This window comes from Haliotis rufescens, unplaced genomic scaffold (assembly GCF_023055435.1).
Source record: "Haliotis rufescens isolate VD_foot unplaced genomic scaffold, xgHalRufe1.0.p SCAF_6, whole genome shotgun sequence".
NCBI classification, from domain to species: domain Eukaryota; kingdom Metazoa; phylum Mollusca; class Gastropoda; order Lepetellida; family Haliotidae; genus Haliotis; species Haliotis rufescens.
Window position 1 is genome coordinate 26,960,037 of NW_025964334.1, and position 25,779 is coordinate 26,985,815.

The window sequence follows — 25,779 nt, forward strand, 5'->3', positions numbered from 1 at the left end:
GTATCGACTTCAGTACGTCATTGACTGCAAAGTCTTCTGTGCATTGTGGCATGTATCGACTTCAGTACGTCATTGTCTGCAAAGTCTTCCGTGCATGGTGGCATGTATCGACTTCAGTACGTCATTGTCTGCAAAGTCTTCCGTGCATGGCTGCATGTATCGACTTCAGTACGTCATTGTCTGCAAAGTCGTCCGTGCATGGCGGCATGTATCGACTTCAGTACGTCATTGTCTTTTAAGTCTTCTGTGCATTGTGGCATGTATCGACTTCAGTACGTCATTGTCTGCAAAGTCTTCCGTGAATGGCGGCATGTATCGACCTCAGTGCGTCATTGTCTATTACGTGTGCTGTGCATGGTAGCATGTATCGGCCTCAGTACGTCATTGTCTGCAAAGTGTTCCGTGCACGGTGGCATGTATCGACCTCTGTACGTTATTGTCTGTAAAGTCGTCGTGCATGGCGGCATGTATCGACCTCAGTGCGTTATTGTCTGCAAAGTATTCCGTGCATGGCGGCATGTATCGACCTCAGTACGTCATTGTCTGCAAAGTATTCCGTGCATGGCGACATGTATCGACTTCAGTACGTCATTGTCTGCAAAGTTGTCCGTGCATGGTGGCATGTATCGACCTCAGTGCGTCATTGTCTATTACGTGTGCTGTGCATGGTAGCATGTATCGGCCTCAGTGCGTCATTGTCTGCAAAGTCGTCCGTTAATGGTGGCATGTATCGACCTCAGTACGTCATTGTCTATTAAGACGTCCGAGCATGGTGGCATGTATCGACTTCAGTACGGCATTGTCTGCAAAGTGTTCCGTGCATTGTGGCATGTATCGACTTCAGTACGTCATTGTCTGCAAAGTCGTCCGTGCATGGTGGCATATATCGGCCTCAGTGCGTCATTGTCTATTAAGTCTTCTGTGCAGGGCTCCATGTATCGACTTCAGTACGTCATTGACTGCAAAGTGTTCTGTGCATTGTGGCATGTATCGACTTCAGTACGTCATTGTCTGCAAAGTGTTCCGTGCATGGTGGCATGTATCGACTTCAGTACGTCATTGTCTGCAAAGTCTTCCATGCATGGCGGCATGTATTGACTTCAGTACATCTTGTCTGCAAAGTCGTCCGTGCATGGCGGCATGTATCGACTTCAGTACGTCATTGTCTTTTAAGTCTTCTGTGCATTGTGGCATGTATCGACTTCAGTACGTCATTGTCTGCAAAGTCTTCCATGCATGGTGGCATGTATTGACGTCAGTACGTCATTGTCTGCAAAGTCGTCCGTGCTTGGCGGCATGTATCGACTTCAGTACGTCATTGACTGCAAAGTCTTCTGTGCATTGTGGCATGTATCGACTTCAGTACGTCATTGTCTGCAAAGTGTTCCGTGCATGGTGGCATGTATCGACTTCAGTACGGCATTGTCTGCAAAGTCTTCCGTGCATGGCTGCATGTATCGACTTCAGTACGTCATTGTCTGCAAAGTCTTCCGTGCATGGCGGCATGTATCGACTTCAGTACGTCATTGTCTTTTAAGTCTTCTGTGCATTGTGGCATGTATCGACTTCAGTACGTCATTGTCTGCAAAGTCTTCCGTGAATGGCGGCATGTATCGACCTCAGTGCGTCATTGTCTATTACGTGTGCTGTGCATGGTAGCATGTATCGGCCTCAGTACGTCATTGTCTGCAAAGTGTTCCGTGCACGGTGGCATGTATCGACCTCTGTACGTTATTGTCTGTAAAGTCGTCGTGCATGGCGGCATGTATCGACCTCAGTGCGTTATTGTCTGCAAAGTATTCCGTGCATGGCGGCATGTATCGACCTCAGTACGTCATTGTCTGCAAAGTATTCCGTGCATGGCGGCATGTATCGACCTCGGTACGTCATTGTCTGCAAAGTCGTCCGTGCATGGCGACATGTATCGACCTCAGTACGTCATTGTCTGCAAAGTCGGCCGTGCATGGTGGCATGTATCGACCTCAGTGTGTCATTGTCTGCAAAGTCTTCCGTGACATGTATCGACCTCAGTACGTCATTGTCTGCAAAGTCTTCCGTGCATGGCGACATGTATCGACCAGAGTGCGTCATTGTCTGTGAAGTCGTCCGTGCATGGCGACATGTATCGACCACAGTACGTCATTGTCTGTGAAGTCGTCCGTGTATGGTTTCATGTATCCATGTCGTCATGGGTTGGATGGCTGCGTCTCTTGGAACCGGTACCGAAAACGACACTTTTCACTTCCCACTCAAGGCCAACGAAGCTATGGTGCAGGCGTATTTGAAATGTTTGTTTTACATGCAGCCCGTCGAGCACTGACGTATAAAACGTGACCCAAATAACGAGCACCGATTGGATCAGGGCCTCTTGATCTGATTTCATTTCTGTTCATCTGTTTTCTATCTTCGTGGTCTTCGGTTGCGGCTTGATTTTACTTACGGGCATGTCTTGGTTGCAGCATCGTAAGTCGCCCAACACTCGTCACACGACGCCCCATCAGCTCCCACTGCCAGTACTGAAATAGACACGAATTATTTACTGACGTGAGGTGAAATGGGGCTTAACGTCAAGACTGTTTCGCTTATATTACAATACTCATGCAAGTGTGAGTGGCTACTAGCACTAGTCAGGACTTGTGCAGGATTTAAAGTGCTAGCCCACTGTTGGTTCGCGCCAGAAACGTAGCACTTTTAGCTAGCAGCCCAAAAGATGTGTTACTAATCAGTACCATATCCATTTGTTAAGCGCGCGTGCAAAGCGTCGTTCATTACGAATCTAGATAAACATGTAGGCACGTCCACACCTCTTAAGTTTGTTTAGGGCGAAATGGAACTACTCTGCTAATGTCAATTTTAGCGAGAACAATTTCACTTCACAAACAAATTTTGAAGTAGTACGCATTTTCTTTCCATACTAAGGACCAATTCACGCTGTATTTGATGTCGTCCAATCGCAGCCTCCGAAAAAATCGGCCCCCATTACATAACGAAGCGCTCGTAAAATCAAACACACCAACAATGAATGTAGACAAGAAAGGTCCTGACTTACAATCTGTATGTACTTATATGTTATTATCAGTCTATTTATATGACCCACACAGGGGCACGGAAGTGACATTATCGTCAGTAATTCTCGCTGAACATTTGATTGTTTGCTTCGTCAACTGATGCATCGTTTTCATTGTTTGCTTCGTGTTGATTGGCTAGGTCACGTCAATTGTTCCATCGTTTTCATTGTTTGCTTCGTTGTTGATTGGCCAGGTCACGTCAACTGATGCATCGTTTTCATTGTTTGCTTCGTGTTGATTGGTTAGGTCACGTCAAATGTTCCATCGTGTTCATTGTTTGCTTCGTGTTGATTGGTTAGGTCACGTCAATTGTTCCATCGTGTTCATTGTTTGCTTCGTTGATTGGTTAGATCACGTCAATTGTTCCATCGTGTTCATTGTTTGCTTCGTGTTGATTGACTCGGTCAGGTCAATTGTTCCATCGTTTTCATTGTTTGCTTCGTTGATTGGTTAGGTCACGTCAATTGTTCCATCGTGTTCATTGTTTGCTTCGTGTTGATTGACTCGGTCAGGTCAATTGTTCCATCGTGTTCATTGTTTGCTTCGTTGATTGGGTAGGTCACGTCAATTGTTCCATCGTGTTCATTGTTTGCTTCGTGTTGATTGGCTAGGTCAGGTCAGTTGTTGCATAGAGGGCGCTGGTGTTGAACAGGTAAATACAGACTTACATAGTAAGATTGATCACTCGCTGCTACAGTGGTCAGTGTCATGTGAGGCTAATAATATTGCCTCACAGGTAGCGGATTACCAGTCAGACACGGTTTATGCTTCACGCTTTTTAACATCTGATAAATGTATAGCACACTTGAATGACATCATATTTCAGCTCGAGATGTCGACCCAGTCTCAGAATGACCTAATCTAGGTGCGGAGACTCTCACAGACTTGGTTCAGCGACAGATGCATGAAAAGTTAAAACCATGTTATCATGTGGTTTTTGGTGGAAAGAGCAATAAAAAGCGTCGTGTGAGAAAGCCATGGTGGAATGATGATCTGCGTGTGTTGTGGAATGACATGTGCGAGGCAGAGAGAAAGTGGTGTTAATGTAAACGCCCTGGTAATGAGAGGATGTTTCTGAAACATAGTTTTGTTAAAAAGCGAAAACATTTTGACAAAACAGTGCAAATTGCTAAACGAATGTATGCGATAGGGGAAAGTAAACGGTTGGATGAAATGTGTGAGGATAATGATTGAGAGTTCTGGAAGAAGATTGGTAAGATTGGGGTAGGTGGGGAGAGACGAAGACAGATCCCCATGAGAGTGGTTTTAGAGGATGGAAATGTGTCTGACAAATGGAGTGATGTACTAGATAAGTGGAAGAATGTTTATTGTAAACTGCTAAATGGTGACGTCGGGATGCAGAACGTTAAGTGTGACAGTGAGAATGGTGACACATATACATTGTTCGACGCTAAAATTACTCTCTTTGAAGTAACCAGAGCGGTTGTTGGAAGCCAATGTGGCAAGGCTCCTGGTGTTGTCGGTATTCCGATGGAATGTCTTAATTCACCCAATGTTATTTCGGCGATGCACAATATCTTTAATATATGTTTTAGCACAGGGAAAATCCCTGCATTGTGGTTAAAGAGCATAATTAACCCCATAGCAAAGTGTTCTACTTTAGATCCTGCGGATCCTTTATCATATAGAGGTTTGACCCTCACCAATTCTATGTACAGATTATTTTGTAATATATTGAATAACCGTCTGCAATCTTTGGCTGAAAGCACAGGAGCTCTAAATGATGCACAAAATGGATTCCGGAAGCATGGATCAACTACGGATCATATTCACTCTGTTTAATCTTTTATTGAAACTGGAAAATGTATTTAAAAAAGACACCTTTTATGCTTTTATGGACTTTCATAAAGCGTATGATAGCATTAACTGAGGTGTGCTGTGGGAAATATTATGTAACATTGGTGTGAAAGGGGAAATGTTTCTAGCACTTCAATCTTTATATGATAATGTGAAATGCAGCGTACATATAAATGGTATGCTTACACCCTGGTTTAATGTTAATCGGGGTTTAAAACAAGGATGTTTACGCTCGCCAATTCTGTCTAACTTTTTTTATTAATGATTTGCTTGACAAGCTAAATGAAACTGGTATTGGTATTTGTGTTGATGATATTACTATTGCAGCCTTAGCATATGCTAATGACCTTATTTTACTTGCAGAATCGGCAGATGATTTGAATCGTCTATTACATGTTATGAATACATGGTGTGTTGATAATAGTATCCTTATTAATAATGACAAGTCCAAGATTGTACACTTTAGAAATGTAAGCGTTCAAAGAACAACAGCTTTTTTTATATTGGTAACTCTGTTTTAGCCATTGTTGATTGTTATAATTATCTAGGCCTACTGCACACGGAACATCTTGACTGCAATGCTATGGCAAAAGCAGCAGCTAAATCGGCTAACAGAGCATTAGGTCTTCTTATATGTAAAAATTAGGCAATTTGAGGTATGCAATGCACTACTTATTCCAATTTGTATGATACGATGGTTTGGCCAGTCTTGAGTTATGGGGCATCTATCAGGGGTCATTGTGAAATTTCTTCTGTAAATGCCGTTCACCATCGTGCTTTGAGATTTTTCTTGGGGTTGGGTAAATACGCTCCAAATGTTGCTGTTAATGGAGATATGGGATGGATTCCTCCGATAGTTAGACAGTGGATGTGTATTGTTAGACAGTATTGTCGTTTTACTAAAACGTCCCTCAGATTAAATAAGTACGTTTTTATGTGGTCTGAATGGTATGCTGGTGGACGTGTGAAAAACTGGAATTTTCGTAAGGTCAAAGCTGAACGAAAGGGGTCTGAATATTTCTGAGAATGTTAGCGTGAAAAGTGTAGTTGTACGTGTGCAAGATATATGCATGGGAAAGTATGTGTCTGATTGGAATGAACTGTTATGCAAGCCTGGCGGAAGAACAGGTGGTAATAAATTACGTACGTATAGAATGTTTAAAGGTGGGTATGGGTGTGAAAGTTATGTAAGTATGTATATGCCTCGTTCTTACCGCTCTGCCTTCTCCAAATTTAGATCAGGTACTGCTCCTCTAAAGTTGGAAACAGGCAGATATACGAATATGAATGTGAATGAAAGAGTGTGTTTTCAGTGTAAGGAAAGTATTGAAGACGACTGTCATGTATTACTGGATTGCCCTGTGTACGATGATTTGTGTGAAAGTTTATACGAAAAGGTCAGTTTAGCTATCTAGAGTTATGCAATACTGATAAACTTATTGTACTTTTTAAATATTATGTATATTTTACAGCTAAAACCTGCTTTTTAATTCTCCAACGAAGAACAAATATTTTATATGGCTAGTTACGGGTAATATATTTTACATACCCCTTTTACACCAATATATTTATGCTGTATATACTGTGATATATTTTAAGTCTCTCGTAACCCTTACCGGGTGGCTCACTTTTATGTCCTTTTATATGTATTTATGTAAATATTTTTGTGAGGTGAGACTCAAATAAACAATCTGTCTGTCTGCATCGTTTTCATTATTTGCTTCGTATTGATTGGCTAGGTCAGGTCAATTATTCCTTCGTTTTCATTGCTGCTCATCCCATCATTAATATTACAAAATTAGTTCACTCGGGACCGATACCCCTGATATAACCTTGTTCTTCGTTCATGCTGACAATTCACAAAATAATCATGATTTGCATAACTGCTATTTTTTCATAAGTGCGATGTACAGAGTAATAACGAGATGGCAAAAACATTAAAGATATGCAATCTGAAGCTAATTGAAAACATTATATCTGTCTTAAATATCACCAATTTCAGTTTGAACATGGGATATTAGATATAAAGGCATCAGGAATAGCAACAACAGACCAAAAGGAATATGGTTTTATGCAACTTCCAGCAATATTCCAGCACATTCCGGGCGGGGGACACCGGAAATGGTCTTCGCACATTGTACCCATGTGGTGAATCGAAGTTAGTTCTTCGGCGTCACGAGCGAACGCTTTAACCACTAGGCTCCTGCGCTGCCCCCATACTTTAGACGGTTCCTCGTTGCATAAGTAAAGACCCTGTTGTAATGGCTGCACAACTGAACAGATGCAAAGGATTGGTTTCGTCACACAAAAGATCATTAATTCTGTAACAAGAAACTTGAAACAAACGGAATTATGACATTTGACGTGACTGATTGCAAATGTCCAAACATAATCTTAGTGTGCAACTTCAATAGTATCTAGCCCATCTACATCAGTAGGAAATATGTTCCGTTATCAGATATGCACTGCAGTTCAAAAGAAAGAATAAAATAATACAAACGTCATCGAAACCTTACTAGGCTGAAAACTGCCACTGAAACACTACAAACTGAAGTTCCAACACTTATATACATCACCATCGATTAATCATTTCTTGTTTGTTTCATTTTAGGGGCGGTCGGGTAGCCTAGTGGTGAAAGCGTTCGCTCGTCACGCCGAAGACCCGGGTTCGATCCCCGACATGGGTACAATATGCGAAGCCCATTTCTGGTGTCCCCCGCCCTGATATTGCTGGAATATTGCTAAAAGCGGCGTTACACCATACTCACTCACTTAATTGTTTCATTTTAGCTACCATCAAACATGGGTGATAAATTCGTTATTTGTATGGCACTAATTCAGTGTCGACACCACCCCAAAATACAAATGCGTTTTCGTCGCTCTGTGCGCAATAAAGCCCAAATCAATTCTTTCTGAATAATCAAGGCCTGGTTTTAAAATTAAAAAATAACTTCGTGCGTTGTATTCAAGGATAATCACAAGGAGAAAGTCAGTGATGCATTGGTAGCATTGTTTGATTGTCTTGTGAGTTTACAAGCGATGATCAATTGCGAAACCAAGGTGATGCAGAAAAAAACTGGTCATTGCCTACAATTCATTTAGTAAACTAGAAGTAACATATGAAGAGCATTCGTTCCGACCTGCGCTAATGCCCTTCCTAATCGTTAATACTTCAAACGGAAAGTATTCCTCGCAAGTAAATATCAGGGATTGTTTTGTACAGATGAGTTTGTTTGCCTTTATCGAGACATTCCCCTGAAAGTACTAGTGTTACATATGATAGGCGTCTTACTAATGGTTATTGGCTTTGTGTCATTTGTTACATTATGTGACCTTCAGAGTTGACACTATTAGTATCCCTTACGAATCGTTAATCTCACATTAAACGTCAGTATTTATCTGGGAGTATTAGAGCTGGACATGCTTACCCTTCCGCGAATACCTAGTGTCATCACTGATTTTCAGTGATCAATTTTTATAGTTTTCACCGCTTTTTTGCGTTTTACGCTCAATGGAATCTGTTTTTGTGGAAAATCGAGCCTGGGTATTCTCTGGTGTTGAATTTTATATTAAACAGTTGAATTTGTTTGTCTTTATAGGATCATAACCCTGAAAGTGTTACAAATGGAAAGATCTTTTTGACGTTTTTGGTATCTCACGACTTCCAATGATATCATTCCAACGAAGTAAGAGTGAGTAGGTGAGTTGGATTTAACGCCGCTTAGAACAGTGACACACACACACCATTGAGGAACGAAAGGAAAAAGGAAAAAAAGATAGTTCAATCCACTTGTTACAACCAAGTGTTCTTAAATTCATAAGCATTCCTTACTCGTTATTTATTTTACTTTTATAAAAACACAATGCTTAGCCATTGTGATCAATACTTGCGTCAAGCATTCTTTAGGTTCAAAACTGCACTGGTTGTCCTAGGCGCGTGTGTATGTTCCTCTCGCAAACCGATCGTTGTATCTATGGAAACATTCTTTGGTACCTTTAACATCCGTGTATTGTATATGGAAAACGGTTTTTAGACTGAACATGCTTTGACAAGAAGTGTAAGGGGGATGATCGATAGAAACATTCTCTTTGTTCGTGTTTACTGGTTCTCACAAGTCGCAAGGTTACCGATAAACATTTCAAGAAACGCCCTAGATGCGTAAATACGTAAACATAGGTATGGATGTAGCAACCAGCACAGACGCACATCGGCAATCTTGCTCTGGGGAATTACGCGAATAATTAAACGAGGTATACCGAGGTCGTTTATTCGGAGAGAAACACAATACACAAATGTACCACTGACGGATCCACTAATGGATCCTAGGATTCGTCCATTTCATCCTCTTTATGAAAAACCGGTATAACACCCCACCCCACACCCCACACCCCACACCCCACACCCCCACACCCCACACCCCCACACCCCCACACCCCACACGCCATCCCAACCGCCACCCACCCCCAAAAGAAAAAATAAGTGGGCCTAAAAGGCTTACGTTAGTCCATTTCAGCGTAGAAATCATACTTCTCACATACCTGTCATGTGTGCAGGTTATCTCAGAGTGTTTACAGATTGTGAGACTTGTGAGTCCCGTAATCTCATATCACTGATAATATTGGTCTAGCCGCCAGCACGTGACGTTTGTTTCAAGTCAGCATAAAGGGACGTGCTCTCAAGTGACTCAATCATTGCGAGATGTAAACATTAAGTCATAGCGCATTTTTCCTCATGGCATGAATAGAGTGTTGCAGTAATCATTTGCAGGGTTGTCCATTAAAAATATCACTCAATCACCAAACTGAAGAACTAGATGATCAGATGTATTTCTAATCACTGTTGTAAAATCATAGAAAGATATTTCGCTACCTTGCTGTTATTAAAACATTTTGTTAGGCATAAAACATAAAAAAAAGTGAGATAAAAAAAAATTTTAGGCTAACCGTTATAACTGAAATACATATACAGTAAACCTCGGTTATAACGAACTCAAAGGGACCACTAATTTTAGTTCGTTATAACCGTAGTTCGTTAAAAGCATACATACAGCATGTCTACAGCAAATAGTCGGGACAAAAAAGTAAGTTCGTTATATCCGTCAGTTCGTTATAAGCGCGTTCGTTATAAACGTAGTTTACTGTATGTCACTATTCATTATACTGATTAAAGCAGCTTTCAGTTGAAGTTAAATTATTTTTACAAAATAAATAAACTTTTATTTTATTCCGTAAAAACATAATTGCAAAACAGATGCAGTTCATACTATGCTCGATTATTGAGTGTATTATGCATCAATTCATTATCATCTTCAAACTACCACACCTACTTGCTACCATTACCATAGCTTGGTCTTGGGTTTATCAACATGAGGGTGAAAAGTTCCGTCAAATCAAATTACACTCTCATGTTTGAAACAAGCGGTTAGCCACCAACTACTAGCAAACGTTACCTGTTACCATTTCAGTTACATCAAGCAACACCTGATAGCTGAGGACGCCGGTCTCCCTGTCCTAACACTGAAGATAATTAGTTATCTATTCTATCAAAAAGGTCACCTCTAATTCGTTGTAAATCTTTTCACTTCGAATGTTTAGAGGGCTCGCTGGTACTAATTTCGAATGTCCAGCTCAGAAGAGTCATTTTGAGTGCCCTCAGTTGGTGGGGTAATTAACATAGTGGGTGGGACTATGTCCTCAGTTGGTGGGGTAATTAACTGAGTGGGTGGGACTATGTCCTCAGTTGGTGGGGTAATTAACTAAGTGGGTGGGATCATGCCCCTAGTTGATGAGGTCATTAACTGAGTGGGTGGGATCATGCCCCTAGTTGATGAGGTAATTAACTGAGTGGGTGGGATCATGCCCCTAGTTGATGAGGTCATTAACTGAGTGGGTGGGATCATGCCCCTAGTTGATGAGGTAATTAACTGAGTGGGTGGGATCATGCCCCTAGTTGATGAGGTAATTAACTGAGTGGGTGGGATCATGCCCCTAGTTGATGAGGTCATTAACTGAGTGGGTGGGATCATGCCCTTAGTTGATGAGGTCATTAACTGAGTGGGTGGGATCATGCCCCTAGTTGATGAGGTAATAAACTGAGTTGGTGGGATCATGCCCCTAGTTTATGAGGTCATTAACTGAGTGGGTGGGATCATGCCCCTAGTTGATGAGGTCATTAACTGAGTGGGTGGGATCATGCCCCTAGTTGATGAGGTAATTAACTGAGTGGGTGGGATCATGCCCCTAGTTGATGAGATCATTAACTGAGTGGGTGGGATCATGCCCCTAGTTGATGAAGTCATTAACTGAGTGGGTGGGATCATGCCCTTAGTTGATGAGGTCATTAACTGAGTGGGTGGGATCATGCCCCTAGTTGATGAGGTAATAAACTGAGTTGGTGGGATCATGCCCCTAGTTGATGAGGTCATTAACTGAGTGGGTGGGATCATGCCCCTAGTTGATGAGGTCATTAACTGAGTGGGTGGGATCATGCCCCTAGTTGATGAGGTAATTAACTGAGTGGGTGGGATCATGCCCCTAATGGGTGGGACTACGTCCTCAGTTGGTGGCGTTATAAACAGAATGAGAGGGGTTATCCCCTCAGCCGGTAGAGTACTTAACAGAGTAGGTGGGACTATGTCCTCAGGTGGGGTAATTAATGGAATAGGTGGGACTATGTCCTCAGTTGATGAGACAATTAACAGAGAGGGTTGGACTATGCCCTCCATTTGGGATGTTATGAACGGAGTGGGTTGGACTATGTCCTCATTTGGTGGGGTAATTAACAGATAGAGAGGGATTATCCCCTCAGTAGGTGGGGAATTTAACAGTGTGGGTAGGACGATGTCCTCAGTTGGTGGGGTAATTAACAGAATGAGAGGGGTTATCCCCTCAGCTGGTGGGGTAATTAACAGAGTCGGTTGGACTATGTCCTCATTTGGTGGGGTAATTTACACACAGAGAGGGATTATCCCCACAGCTGGTAGGGTACTGAACTGAGTGGCTGGGACTATGTCCTCAGTTGGTGGGATAATTAACTGAATGGGTGGGACTGTGTCCTCAGTTGATGGGGTAAGTAACAGAGGGTGGATTTATCCCCGCAGTAGGTGGGGAACTTAACAGTGTGGGTGGCAGGATGTCCACAGTTGGTGGGGTAATTAACAGAATGAGAGGGATTATCCCCTCAGTTGGTCGGGTACTTAACAGAGTAGGTGGGACTATGTCCTCAGTTGTTGGGGTAATTAACAGACTAGGTGGGGCTATGTCCTCAGTTGGTCTGGTAATTTACAGATTGTGAGGGATTGTGCTACCAGGTGATGTGGTAATCAACTGAATGGGTGGGACTGTGTCCTCAGTTGTTGGGTTAATTAACAGAGTGGGTGGAGTTATCCCCGCAGTTGGTGGAGTACTTAACAGAGTAGGTGGGGCTATGTCCTCAGTTGGTGGGGTACTTAACAGAGTGGGTGGGACTATGTCCTCAGTTGGTGGGGTACTTAACAGAGTAGGTGGGGCTATGTCCTCAGGTGGTGGGGTACTTAACAGAGTGGGTGGGACTATGTCCTCAGGTGGGCTAACTAACGGAATGGGTGGGACTATGTCCTCAGTTGATGAGGCAATTAACGGAGTAGGTGGGACTATGTCCTCAGTTGGTGGGGTACTTAACAGACTAGGTGGGGCTATGTCCTCAGTTGGTGGGGTACTTAACAGAGTGGGTGGGACTATGTCCTCAGGTGGGCTAACTAACGGAATGGGTGGGACTATGTCCTCAGTTGATGAGGCAATTAACGGAGTAGGTGGGACTATGTCCTCAGTTGGTGGGGTACTTAACAGAGTAGGTGGGGCTATGTCCTCAGTTGATGAGGCAATTAACAGAGTAGGTGGGGCTATGTCCTCAGTTGGTGGGGTACTTAACAGAGTAGGTGGGACTATGTCCTCAGGTGGGCTAACTAAGGGAATGGGTGGGACTATGTCCTCAGTTGTTGGGGTACTTAACAGAGTGGGTGGGACTATGTCCTCAGTTGTTGGGGTACTTAACAGACTAGGTGGGACTATGTCCTCAGTTGGTGGGGTACTTAACAGAGTGGGTGGGACTATGTCCTCAGTGGACAATGGATGCCTTGAGTTGGCGAAGCAGGTACGTCACTGTCCACTTTTCAAACTTCGCATGGGACTAAAATACCTTTATCATATGTACTGCACACAAAACGTTAGGCATCATGAATAATTCAGGGGATATGCTTTGTAAAGACGACTGGGTACACAATGTCAGAAAAATGCCCCTGAAAATGGTCATGATTCCTAACGTTTTTTCCCCTGTGTATAATATCAGAATTGTAGTAATTATGTGAAATCTATGTGTATAGTAGTGAACTGCATAATTGTTCAATCACGTTCGCGTTAACGGCGGGTAAAATGTCACGGAGGGTAAAATGCGACCACTATCTTTCATTGTCATGTGACATCATGACATCACACACACTCACCTTGGACAATGTTACAGGTCGCGTTTAGGCACTGCCGTGTCGTATTGATATTTTCAATGAGTAGCATGCATTAATGAGTATGAGGGAAGATTTTAAAGTGACATCCGCCTGACAGCGAACTCGAAAACATTAACGTTGTAATAACCTTAATTTCGTCATCAATTTGATATCAGATACCTCTGTACCAAAACAGATATTGATTCTGTTGCCCACAAATGTAATGGGATCGAGACTCTTCTGGAGCTCTTCCCATCATAAAGCCATCATGCTCTGCTTGTCCCAACCATTAACCTACCTGGGGACGCTCGTCAGACAAAGCCAATAACTATGTTCTCAATTCATTTATTTTTCCGTATATAACAAATTATCGAAAGCTCTTCTCAAAGTTGTACTCAACCTTACACAATTCCATTAATGCTAACTATTTTGGGGCGTATAGCTTATCCAGTGTTTAACACATTTCGTAAGGTTAATATTTTACCGTTGGGTAGACTTGAAAGAGGACTAAACTCTGAAATCGGCAGACCTAGCAAATTTGATTTCAGTCGTTCAAACATCTCTTAAGCTGCCTGCTAACTTGATATAAGCTGTCGGGGAAAAGGAGGTATAAACCCATGTTTGTTTTTATTCGATGCTGATGTATTTGATTGTATATTTGTTTTGAACCTTGCGTTTGCAGTGTTTCGGCGACTGTTTTCAGGCTGGTAACATTTTGATAACGTTTGTCATTATTTTTGGTCAAATCCAATGCTCAAGTGTATGCTTTCTTTTGCAGTGTATATCCGTCTAACCGATGTTAGTTAAATTATTAAAGCAGAGTAAATGTCTAAGGTTCAAACATTGCACCTATAACAATTTCTAGACCCAGGCTAAAGAATTGGGTACAATCAGTGGAACATAATTCTCCTTTAAATGGTGCCTACTCCAGATTGGTCTCCAGGTTGAATTTGTATTTTTTTTGTCCCAATCCAATTTTCAAGTATATCCTTTCTATTGTACATGAAGAAAGACTTGGCAACAGAAAGTATACACACATTACAATGTATCGGCCTAGGCTGAAAAAATGGGTACTTACAGTAGAGTACAGTTCTTCTGTGCACAAAGAAAATAGTTATGGTTACCCCTATTTCTGAACCATGACAAATGGCACAAATCATGGCATGGGATGACTAACAACAAGAGCTGGGCGATACCAATGTCATCGGATAGAACAAACATTTGACAACGAATAAAGAAGATATTGGAGACTTGTGATTGAAATTTACTGACAAAAACATCATGGTAACACGGGTTCTGTTTTTGACCTTAGACAATATCTAAACAAGTATGGCGCTGCAGGATTAAGTAAACGAGTTACGTTTGATGTTACATGTGAAAATGTTCCTTCGAGTCTCTACTTGACATGACACATGAAACAGATCAGTAGCGGGTATAACCGCCACGTGCCCTGGTGACGCATTCCTCCCTACGTCCCATGCCTCCAGTCAGACGTTGGATCTGTTAATGGGTTACAACAACCACTCCTGATGAAGTGCTGCTTCCAATTGGCGTACAGGAGGGTATTGTGCATGTATGCGCCGCCCCAGAATATCCCAAACATGTTCAAGGGGGTTCAAATCTGGGCTCATTGCTGGCCAGGGTTGAGTCGTAATTGCATTGGCCCTCGTGTAATCCATGACTGCCATGCGAACGATGAGGCCTGGCATTATCATCGATGTACTGAGGTTGAGTGGTTGTCAAAATGAGGAACGACGACTGGCCTCAAAACGTCCCGGATGTACTGAGCCCTTGTTAAGGTGCCCCTTATGGTGACCAAATCCAACCTGAATCATGAGAGATACATCCCCAAACCATTACCGAGCCCCCGCCGTATGCAACAGTCGGTTTAATATTCCTGGGGGTGTAGGCAATGTTCCGGTGCCTCAAAACTCTCGTTCTTCAATCAATGTCGTGCAACAGAAAGCGTCTTTCGTCTGACCAATGGATCCGTCACCAAGTTCTCAGACTTCCAGATCTGTCGCGCAATACACCATGCTAAACGAGCAGCTTTGTGGTGATCTCTCAACAAGGGACGCTTTATGACTCGTCTAGCCCTCAGTCCTGCTGCTTTCATCCGGTTCCTGACGGTGCTAGTGCTGAAACGACGATTGAGCAACCACAGCTGTTTCAGATGAGTACTTGTTAGAAAGGGTTCTCGGCGTATGAGAGGAAGAAGGTCCGTCTCTTCGCGATGTGTCGTCACAGGAGGTCTTCCGGATCTTGGACGGTCCTGTACATCAGTGGTCTGAGCATGTTTCTCGACTAAACGGCTTACGACAGTGTGATGATACCCCAAATTGGCCTTACAAGACATTCCTGCGTTATAATCCCGATTATTTGCCATCTTGTGGCGTTTGATAATCGCCTTCGTACCATGGTCACACAATGTCATGGAATAACTGTTTTAAACCGAGCTTAAGACAGTAATTTTAACGTTTGGATTACTGCTTTTAAAGATACTCGAGGGTAGCATGCTGCACACTATATGATGACACGTGAGCTTTCGTCACCCATGACTGATGACATCATCTCGAGAAAACATATATAATTCTTCCCGGAATTATATCTTTCATGATTGTTACAAATATTGGGACCAAACAATGATGAAATATATTAGGGTGTGCTTAACTTTTTTTCTTTGTGTATAGATATGGTACCCATTCCAGACTGGTCCAGGCATTGTTCTGCCTTGTGTGAAACTGTGAATGGTCACTGTCAACAACAGTGATTTGAGCTAGCAGACAAACAATGTCAATTGTGAATCATTTTAGTGAAACTTGCCGATCCTAGACCCCTTTGAGGAAGCAGATCGTCATGTTGTGGAAAGATCCTGATGCATATTTCTGATCACAGGCAACATTGCAGTACGTTATTGTAGGGCACACGTGGCGTCTCTATCTCGAACATTGTGGGACATAAAGGATGTTATATCGTAATAGTAGTGGTAGAACTTGACATATATTTCTCCCTTTAATACTATCTCGTGAAAGAAAATTTCAAATTGTATTTCAGACTTCGGAGTCTCCTTTCTGCCTTTTCGGTCAACCATGACTTGTTACACAACCGCCTTTACCGTGAGAACACCTTTGTGCCCACTTCCCATGCATGCATCACTGATTGTACTGAGCTTCACCACATTCAACTTATTAGTCACAGTACGTTTCACAGCCCTGAAGTAGTCCTACTGTGGTGATCCCATCGTACACAGGGGGCACGGGTGGCCCAGTCGTCTAAGGCGCCGCGATTCGCTGTGCAGAGTTGCGTCCCTTGGGCACGCCAGAAACCTATGATTGTGGGTTCGAATCCCGGTTCGCCCCGATTATGTTTCTAGGTTTGTCAGCACCATACCCGTGTTCGTGGGTTTCACCGAAGTGGTTAATGTCTGAGACCTGCATCACTTCGGGCTTTCCACCCACATTAATCTGACACGCCGCGATATAACTGGAATATTGTTAAAAGCGGCGTTAAACCCAACTCAGTCACTCACTCACCATCGTACACAACAAACACAGACATATGCCATATATACACACCTCTCTTCTATCCATCCGCCACCCCAAACAAATTCCATCAAGCCAACCATCTACATAAACACCCACCCATCTGTTCACCAGACTGTCCATCTATACACCCACCCATGTATTCATCCATCAACCCAGACTCCCCTTGTAAACCAAAGCCTTGTCACTGAACATTCCATTGCATTAACTGCAGCGACTCTGGGCCAAATATATGTCCATGGGTATCTTCTTGGCTAACTCAACCCGAGTAACGTGTGTCTTGTACGACCGAGTAACGTTTGAGATACGCTCTCCTTTTAGCAAACACCTGGTATCATCACTATTTGATAGTGATTCAAAGACACATGCTCGTGACATGGTCGGAATCGTACAGTCGACTCTGTATTTGGAAGAGTGAATGAGTAAAGTTTACGCCGCTATAAGCAATATTCCAGCAATATCACCAGAAATTCCAGAAATGGGCTTCACACATTGTATTCATGTGGGGAATCGGACCATGGTCTTTGGGGTGAAGTGCTTTAACCACTAGGCTACCCCGCCGTCTCGTATTTGGCAGAGATTTCTGAATATGGAAATATGGATTTTATGAATATAGAAAGGGTTTTGTCGCCTTTATCATATGCAAATCCACAGCCAGTGCATATTCCAGTCCGAATCTTCATGTCTCCGTAGGTCTATAGTGCTGATCAGTCTTTTTTTTAACGTTGATCTGTGGAGACTGGCCCTGATATATTGTATAAGGTCCACTTTGGTGAGGTGTTGATTGAATCTTGAAAGCACACATTTAATGCTGAATGATGTGACCACTGGATTGTTGTTTCCTTCCATGAAAGTTTAAGTTCTTTGTGGTAGTTTTACATTTAGTTGTATTGCAAGTCACCAATCATGTGTACCGTGGTGTTTAAAGGACTAAGTATGATTAGACCCACGGGATATGCATTGTGGAAATACTTAGCGAGACCTTTAGTAAAATGTACACGTGTCCAATATGAACCATGCAAACGTCATGTTTCATGGAAAATTAAAATTATAAAGGTCAAAGTCAAGAGAACTCAATACCTCGTGTTTCCAACATGGGCGTCAGAAACTAGCACTTCCGGGAATTGTGTGAAACGAGAGTACGGATCACATTTTGGGGGATATCAGCCCACTGTGAAAGCAGTGTCCGTGGTTTAGTATGGTGCTGTGGATTCAGCATGTTCCGTGAGCGTTCTATCAGGTTCAAACCTGGTAGTGCTGCTCTTACGTGTTTTGTATGCGGTCTATCGTGGTCTTGTTTGAAATATAACATAAACATAAAACAAACATTGAGGCTGAGTTGTAGGGATTCAGAGACTTGCACTTGCACTTGCACTTGCACTTGCACTTGCACTTGCACTTGCACTTGCACCAGGTTTGTTCTATCAGTGTGGGGGATTGCCGCCAACACGAAATCCAACCAATTTATCGACCCCCATATGCAGTTAGCGGCAAAGGGTTCTTGCTTCGCTTGCTGAACCAAACAATACATGCTTGACACGACTGGCGTCGCAAATGTAGATCTTGCGTCTCAAAAACACCTCTCATGGCCGGCTGGCTCACGAAGGCGGCTCCACTCTGGTCAGATATCCATTGCAGTCGTGGAAGATGTCGGCCTCACCTGGGTAGGTACCGAAACTAATGTATAGCGATCGTACTCTGAGACACTTTGAATCCGGGCTCCACCCCATTGTGATTCCAATGCTTCTAATCGCCCTTCGATGGTGTTCTGCTGTACTTTGGTTGGTCACAGAATGATTTACCCAGATATTTTTACAAGTATCACTTGTCCCCAACTTGTATTTTAGGATTCAAATAAAACTGTTTTCTATAAAAAAAAATCAACTGCCTTGACCCAAACTGGTTTTCATGTAGATAAAATCAGTTCAAGCATATGATAAAAGTATCGTTTTGGATCACGGACTTGCTCAGAGTGCAGATCAGAAATGGATTTGAACGTGATAATGTTCATACTAGTTAAACATATTTCACTGTTTTTCCGCATTTTTACATTCAACAATTCCTGAGGCCACAAATGGGCCCTTGTCCTACGTCATGCTTCACAGACAAGTAACACGTGACATTATCGATATTGCGATAAACAATGTACATATAATTTAAGGATTAGCCAGCATTGTTTAGCAGAGTACAATGATTCCAGACGGGGGAAAATAATTACATACATAATAAGATATTTAAGATATCTCTTCTCCTTTTTTTGTTGCTTATTATGAAAATGGATTCTTTTTCGGCAGATAATCGAGAGTGACTTTACTCTGGTGTTGATGTTTTATATTCATATAACGTTGTTGGAACATAAACATTATCATTAGTATTAGTATGCATTAAATACGCATTAGTGAGCGAGGTGGAGTCGGGTCTCCGAAGGCCCGGGCTCGATTCGCCCACGTGGTTACAAGGCATGAAGGCTATTTCTGGTATGCCGCCGCTCTCCGGAAAGCGATCTTAACGCTATGACTATCGTAAGCCAGTGTTAAGGTGTGGGAGTTACAATCAAAAACGTTAAGATAACTTTGTGGAACAGGGCCCTGTTCCCCAAAGCGATCTTAGTGCTACGTTGATCGTAGGCCTATGATGAAGTATGGGAGTTACGACCAACTTAGCACTTAGATCGCTTTGTGGAACAGGTTCCAGGTACCGGGAACAGTAAAATCATACCTATTCACTCACTCACTCAACATACGGTTCTTGCATGGAAGCGATAATGATCAATGTTATTGATTTGGTACCTTTATAGTAGATACGTATGATCTTTATTTCAGATCTTTCAATTAGACATTAAATTCACGCCCGGGGGGATCCAATACCGTAAACCAATCTTTATACCGACATCGACTGGACTATGTTAACACACACCCGCGTAAATCGAACTGATAAACATCTATTGTAGTATATACACTATTTCATAAACATGGAGTCTTTGGCTTAGGCAAATCATGTGATAAATTTTAAGCATATATTTAGTAAACGCATAGCATGTTCAAAGCATCATTTTAAACTAGACATGACCTTACTCTTCAACGACACGCCACATACACACACCTATAATCACGACTTTCACCATCTATACACTTAACATCAGCATCAATATCAATATGGAATCTATGTTGATTCTCGAGGAATAATCATGAAATCGTAATCCACAGTTCAGTGATACTCCACGTAAATGTCCACCACTGATTGTCTTCATGTATCGATGCAAGGGAGGAATCTTCAGCATCTCCCCATCCTCGATTATACAAACACCCGTGTTTTATACATCCATTGCTTGAAATCAGGCAACGTGACACATAGCTCTGGCACAGAACACCTCCATTCCCAGCACACCTTCACGAACAGGTAGAATCCTTTTTTCACGAAACTACATACGGCGCGACCAGAGATAATAATATCCAAATCATCTTACCTGCAATTAGGACGAGAGAGAAAACACTGTTCTTCATCTGTAAGTTCATTTCACCTGGAAAGGTGAGAATCGTCAATGTCGACTGCTGCGACAGGTAATGTATGAACAGAACAAAACTAACTGGAATTATTAACGCTCTGGTTGAAACTGTCTCTTCTAGAGTAATACACGCTGTCTGCCGTGGACAGCCTTAACAGAATAGCATCTCTTTTGCCGTCGCCAGGGTACGACATAATAACAGACCAGTCCTCCAATCAACTCACCCGAGCCTCATCACATGGGAGCGCAGGGATGACAGGGATGTTATTTCTGTATATCATGGAAGACGTTTACAAGTGCAGATAGAGGTTGCCTATAGAGGTTGCATTGACAAACTGTACTGAGGCATGACAGCGATGGATCATCACACACGTCGTGTGAATCCTAGCCATACAATTTTTCGGAGATACGGAAAAGTTAAAGCTGTGAGACGTAGGAAAAAAATGTTTAATAACTTATTCAATACATCATAATGCAATGAGCCACTTGTCGTGACTTTCTTGACTCACTTTTTTCCAATTTTGACAGTGTGTTTACGTGTCTGTTCAAACCAACAAGACACACATGAAAGAAAGGATCATTTATAATGAAACTGTTAATGACAGAACACCGACAATTGACATTCTTTCTGAGCCATGTTGTTAATAAACAACGATAAGATATAATACGTATAGTTAAAAGATATTAGGTAAACAATTGGAAAGGTAGATATTTCTACCTGGGTCTACCCGTGCTTATCCGCGATGCGGGAATGTAAAGGCGGTACGGGAATGTCATAGTAGGCAATGCAGGCAGTCGATATTAGATGGCGTGATGTATGCAGTCATAGTCACTGGGTATATTTCAGCGTGTTCTGACAGAGCCGTCACGCTCCTGGTGGATCTACCGAGCTACACGTCACCACATGTATACAGAACAAAATAAGTTAGTGATCATGAATATTTTGGGGTATGTGTTCATGAAATGGTGTGCTCAGTCTTCACCACACAAAAAATGCCCCAGAATATTCATGATCCTTAACTATGTTTGTTCATTAAATGACACGACTGGCGTCGCAAATGTAGATCTTGCGTCTCAAAAACACCTCTCATGGACGGCTGGCTCACGAAGGCGGCTCCACTCTGGTCAGATATCCATTGCAGTCGTGGAAGATGTCGGCCTCACCTGGGTAGGTACCGAAACTAATGTATAGCGATCGTACTCTGAGACACTTTGAATCCGGGCTCCACCCCATTGTGATTCCAATGCTTCTAATCGCCCTTCGATGGTGTTCATTAAATGAAATATACACCTGTAAAAATCATAAGCATCAATGCTTCGTGTTTTATATATAGCGATCATTCATGTGTATCTTTTGCAAATATCTTCACGGCTTGCTCCCGTTGTTTCTAGGTTTGTCAGCACCATACCCGTGCTTCTGGGTATCACCGAAGTGGTAAACGTCTAAGACCTGCATCACTTCGGTCTTTCCTCCCACATCACGCTGACACGACGTGACCTAACTGGAAAACTGTTTAATGTTGCATTAAACCCAACTCACTCACATATTCCAATATCTACATATTTTGTTAAAATGTCTACAATCCCAGCCATACTTGCGAAAATTCAATACAGACAAAACGCATGTTTCCTCCAATTGGTTGCAGGTACTGAGGCAAATCATATAATATCAAAAAGGAGCATGCAACCTGAAACGCAAAAGACAGTATACACACGTTTGATGTTGGCGAAAAAGGAAAGAAAGTGTTTGATAGTGTTTGATACGGGTATCATGGTTGTGTTTTGGTTCTTGAGTTTGCAGTGATCGCAGGCTGTTTTCAAACAAGTAATGTTTTGATAAAGTATACGCCGCTTTTAGCAATATTCCAGCAATATCACTGCGGGGGACACCAGAAATGGGCTTCACAAATTGTACCCATGTCGGGAATCGAACCTGGGTCTTTTGCGTGACGAGCGAACGCTTTAACCACTAGGCTACCCGACCGCCCGGGAAAAGGTGAGCGTATCCTGCCCCACCGTCGGAACCCGTCACAAAAACACGTTAAAAACACATTTATCATTTTTATTACTTCATATGAATATTAATCCAGTGAAAAGTGGTTGTAGGTACTATTATCTATCACATTCGACTCAATGAAGTTACCTTGTACAACCTTAATGCATCTGTATTGTTGACGAGTGTCCGTGACTTGAACATTAGATTCATACGCAAACGCAAAAGACAGTATACACACGTTTGATGTTGGCGAAAAAGGAAAGAAACACTATATGGTGTGTCGAGGGTGTTTGATACGGTTATTATGGTTGTGTTTTGGTTCTTGAGTTTGCAGTGATCGCAGGCTGTTTTCAAACAAGTAATGTTTTGATAAAGTTTATGATTTTTGGTGAAATCCAATTTTCAAGTGTATACTTTTACTTGTCCGGCAGTTCAGTTGAAAGGGCAGCGAAATAACTATTGCCATGAATCGGTTCATAAGATTATCGTTTCCTGTATTTATATAAAAGCACATATATATTTCAGAAACTTAATGCAGGATGTGAATTTATCAAGAGGTTATTTTGCATTGACATGTTATTTTCCAAATGTATATATATATATATATATATATATGGAGTTATAAAATAATAATATGAATTTATCACATTGCCTAAGACAGCTTTTAAAAGATGTTATTGCCTGACAAATTCATCAGATACATATGGTGGATTATTACTGAAACATCTCCGTCTTCGAAAACAATAACCGGTGACTCCCTTCTTACGAACAATTGTTGACACGCTCTTCCCTATAAGTAAAACAAAATAATAACAAAAGCGATAAAACCCTTTCCATAATCGTCAGAAATAGCTGCTAAGGCTGCGTTCACACAGTGCCGATTATGGCTCCCGTTTGAGATCAGACAGCGCTACGACACGCAAAGTTAAAAAGTCGGATTACTATCCTCAATGATCTGGAATGTCCTATCATTGTTGGAACGCAGTTGTATACGTTCGTAACGGAGTACTACGGACCGGTAAAGGTCCAGAGAGGTGGGTCAAGCACTCCCGACAGTATGGTGCATACCGTAACATTCGGGAAACTCTGCCGATTTTGTCCAGTCGGATTACAATCGTGACATACTCTGCTGTAAAATTGTAACAATGTTCTGTGTTGTCTGGATGGTGTCCTGTGGATCGGGACGCTGTCGCGTTGAAAGGGCATGATTTGAAGAAAATGTTCATAACAGTTTCTTGTCGAGTGGGTCCAGATCTTGCCGAAAGCGAACAGTCGGTTCACTGTTCGGTCACTGTCTGGCCTCTATTGGATCGCATTCGGGAGAATCGGGAAGCTATCGGGACAGATTCGGTCGTTTTGTACCATGCTGAAGATACAAATCGGATCGGATTCGGATAGATAACGAGAGAATCGGGACGAATTCGGCTGGAAACGGCTGAATCGGGACGCTTCCTGAACAATATCTAAAATGCCTTAGACATTAAATAAATGTTTTTTTACAAATTTGTGAATTTCCCGCCACGAATCACAGGATCTTGATCTGATTTTTGACAAATTTTAATCGGGAACGGTCCTATCAAGGACGGCAGTACAAATCCTGAATGTGTGACTGAGCCCTAACAGCTCCGTTCAGTGTTCAAGTCCGACTATTAAGCATGTGTTCCTGAATCACTTACAAATAGTGATGACACGAGGTGTTCGCGAAAAGGTGAGCGTATCCTGTCCCACCGGTGGAACCCGTCACAAAAACACGTTAAAAACACATTTATCATTTTTATTACTTCATATGAATATTAATCCAGTGAAAAGTGGTTGTAGGTACTATTACCTATCACATTCGACTCAATGAAGTTACCTTGTACAACTTTAATGCATCTGTACTGTTCACGTGTTTCCGTGGCTTGAACATTAGATTCATAGTAGAGGTTATAGGTACTGCATATTTCACATATAAAGTCCATTTAAACACCGCTTAAAGAAGAGACCTCCCACACTGATCATTTCTTCAGTCTTCGTCCTTGTCACTAAGCGATGTTAGTGCTACTATCCAAGGTACTTTTCGCCCCTTAATTACAGGTGTTAATTGGTGTTAATTAACCGGAGTGTAACAGTCGTTACCTCCTCACCTGTACCACGGTAATCCCCTCGTTCTTGGTGCTGACAGACTGTGATGTTACGAGAGGTACAAGGTCAGTACCCGAGGGCCTTGGATGAATTACCGTAGTTCTCCCAATGAGCACAAAGAGTTTCTTTCGTTGATGACTGTTTATTCAATCACTAATGATTGATCACCAACTTCTGGTCACGATGGTTTATGAACTTTAGCCGCAAAGCTTCAGTCCTGGCCGAAATACTGGAGGTGTAAACTGGTGTTTTTCAGAGTAAGGTCGAGATCGTGGTGCTCAATTGGGATCCTCCAGTCTCCCCGAACCTTGGGTCTCCCCGTCCTCTTTACCCCCAGCTTACGTCAAGGTTTTACCCATTTTTTCCTATTTCATTGGTCAAACACCTTTCCCCCCTTACCTTAGGTCGTTCTTCCCCACTCTTCTCTAATAACCAGAACCTTATTCGGACTTGCTATCATGTAACTTCTTACCCCTTGGAATTCGGACTATTTTCCCCCCTCAGACCATATATGTCCAAAGTCCCTGACGTTCCCGTACCTCCCAACTCTATTTTTCCCTTTTATCTATTTCTCATCTGTTAATTATATTTCGTTCATGTATAACCCTCGACCTACTGCCCTCGTCCCTGGATCCTCGTGGCCAGGCATGCTCCCGTAGTCTTCAAGTAACCAGAGCTGCCTGTTTTATACATCTACCTATTCCCGACTCACCGACCCCAACTCTCCCTCTTGATCTTTTATAGAATCAGAATGTATCTTAATGCTTATTAATTACTTTAATTACTTGCTAATTATCTAAATGTATATTACACTTTTATGCCTATAATAATGCCTATAATACGACCCCCGTTTTGGCGAAGAGTGTGTCCTCACACTCTAAAGACGTGGAGATCCAGGTTGGCTCCCTTTTTGAATTTGAAATACGTTGGGGATACCATCGTGACCATAAATTGGTTGACCATATACAGTTTTACAACAATAACAAAACTTCAATCAATGTGCAACATTATTATACAATAACAAGTTCAATATCTAACAACAAATTTTTCCATAGCATTCATGCTAATACTAGGACTAATTCTAATTCAATTCTAATACAAATCTATCTTCAAAGGTGCTAACAATACTTTTACGATGACATTCGTAATGTAACTACATTGCCGTATATATATTGGCTTAAGGTCTTGATGGCCACCCTGTAGACACGTGGGCCTCCCCTGAACGAGTACTTTTAGTCCCAATTTAGAC

The 25,779-nt window shown here is 42.2% G+C and overlaps 1 protein-coding gene across 11 annotated transcripts in view; it reads right to left on the bottom strand.

Moving 5' to 3' along the window:
- LOC124118796 (G surface protein, allelic form 156-like) overlaps positions 1-20,599 on the bottom strand; it is a 190,918-nt gene extending 170,319 nt beyond the window's left edge. For 6 of the 11 annotated variants that reach the window (XM_048386092.1, XM_048386094.1, XM_048386091.1 and 3 more), the window contains exons 1-2: positions 20,372-20,597; positions 2,441-2,516 (exon numbers count right to left, since the gene is read on the bottom strand). In XM_048386092.1, coding sequence (XP_048242049.1) covers positions 2,441-2,516; positions 20,372-20,420 — 125 coding nt within the window. In that variant the 5' untranslated portion in view covers positions 20,421-20,597. Of the gene's footprint in view, positions 1-2,440; positions 2,517-20,371 lie in introns of all 11 variants that reach the window. The other 5 variants (XM_048386099.1, XM_048386098.1, XM_048386097.1 and 2 more) reach the window with 3 other exon arrangements.
- Positions 20,600-25,779: the final 5,180 nt, after the last annotated feature.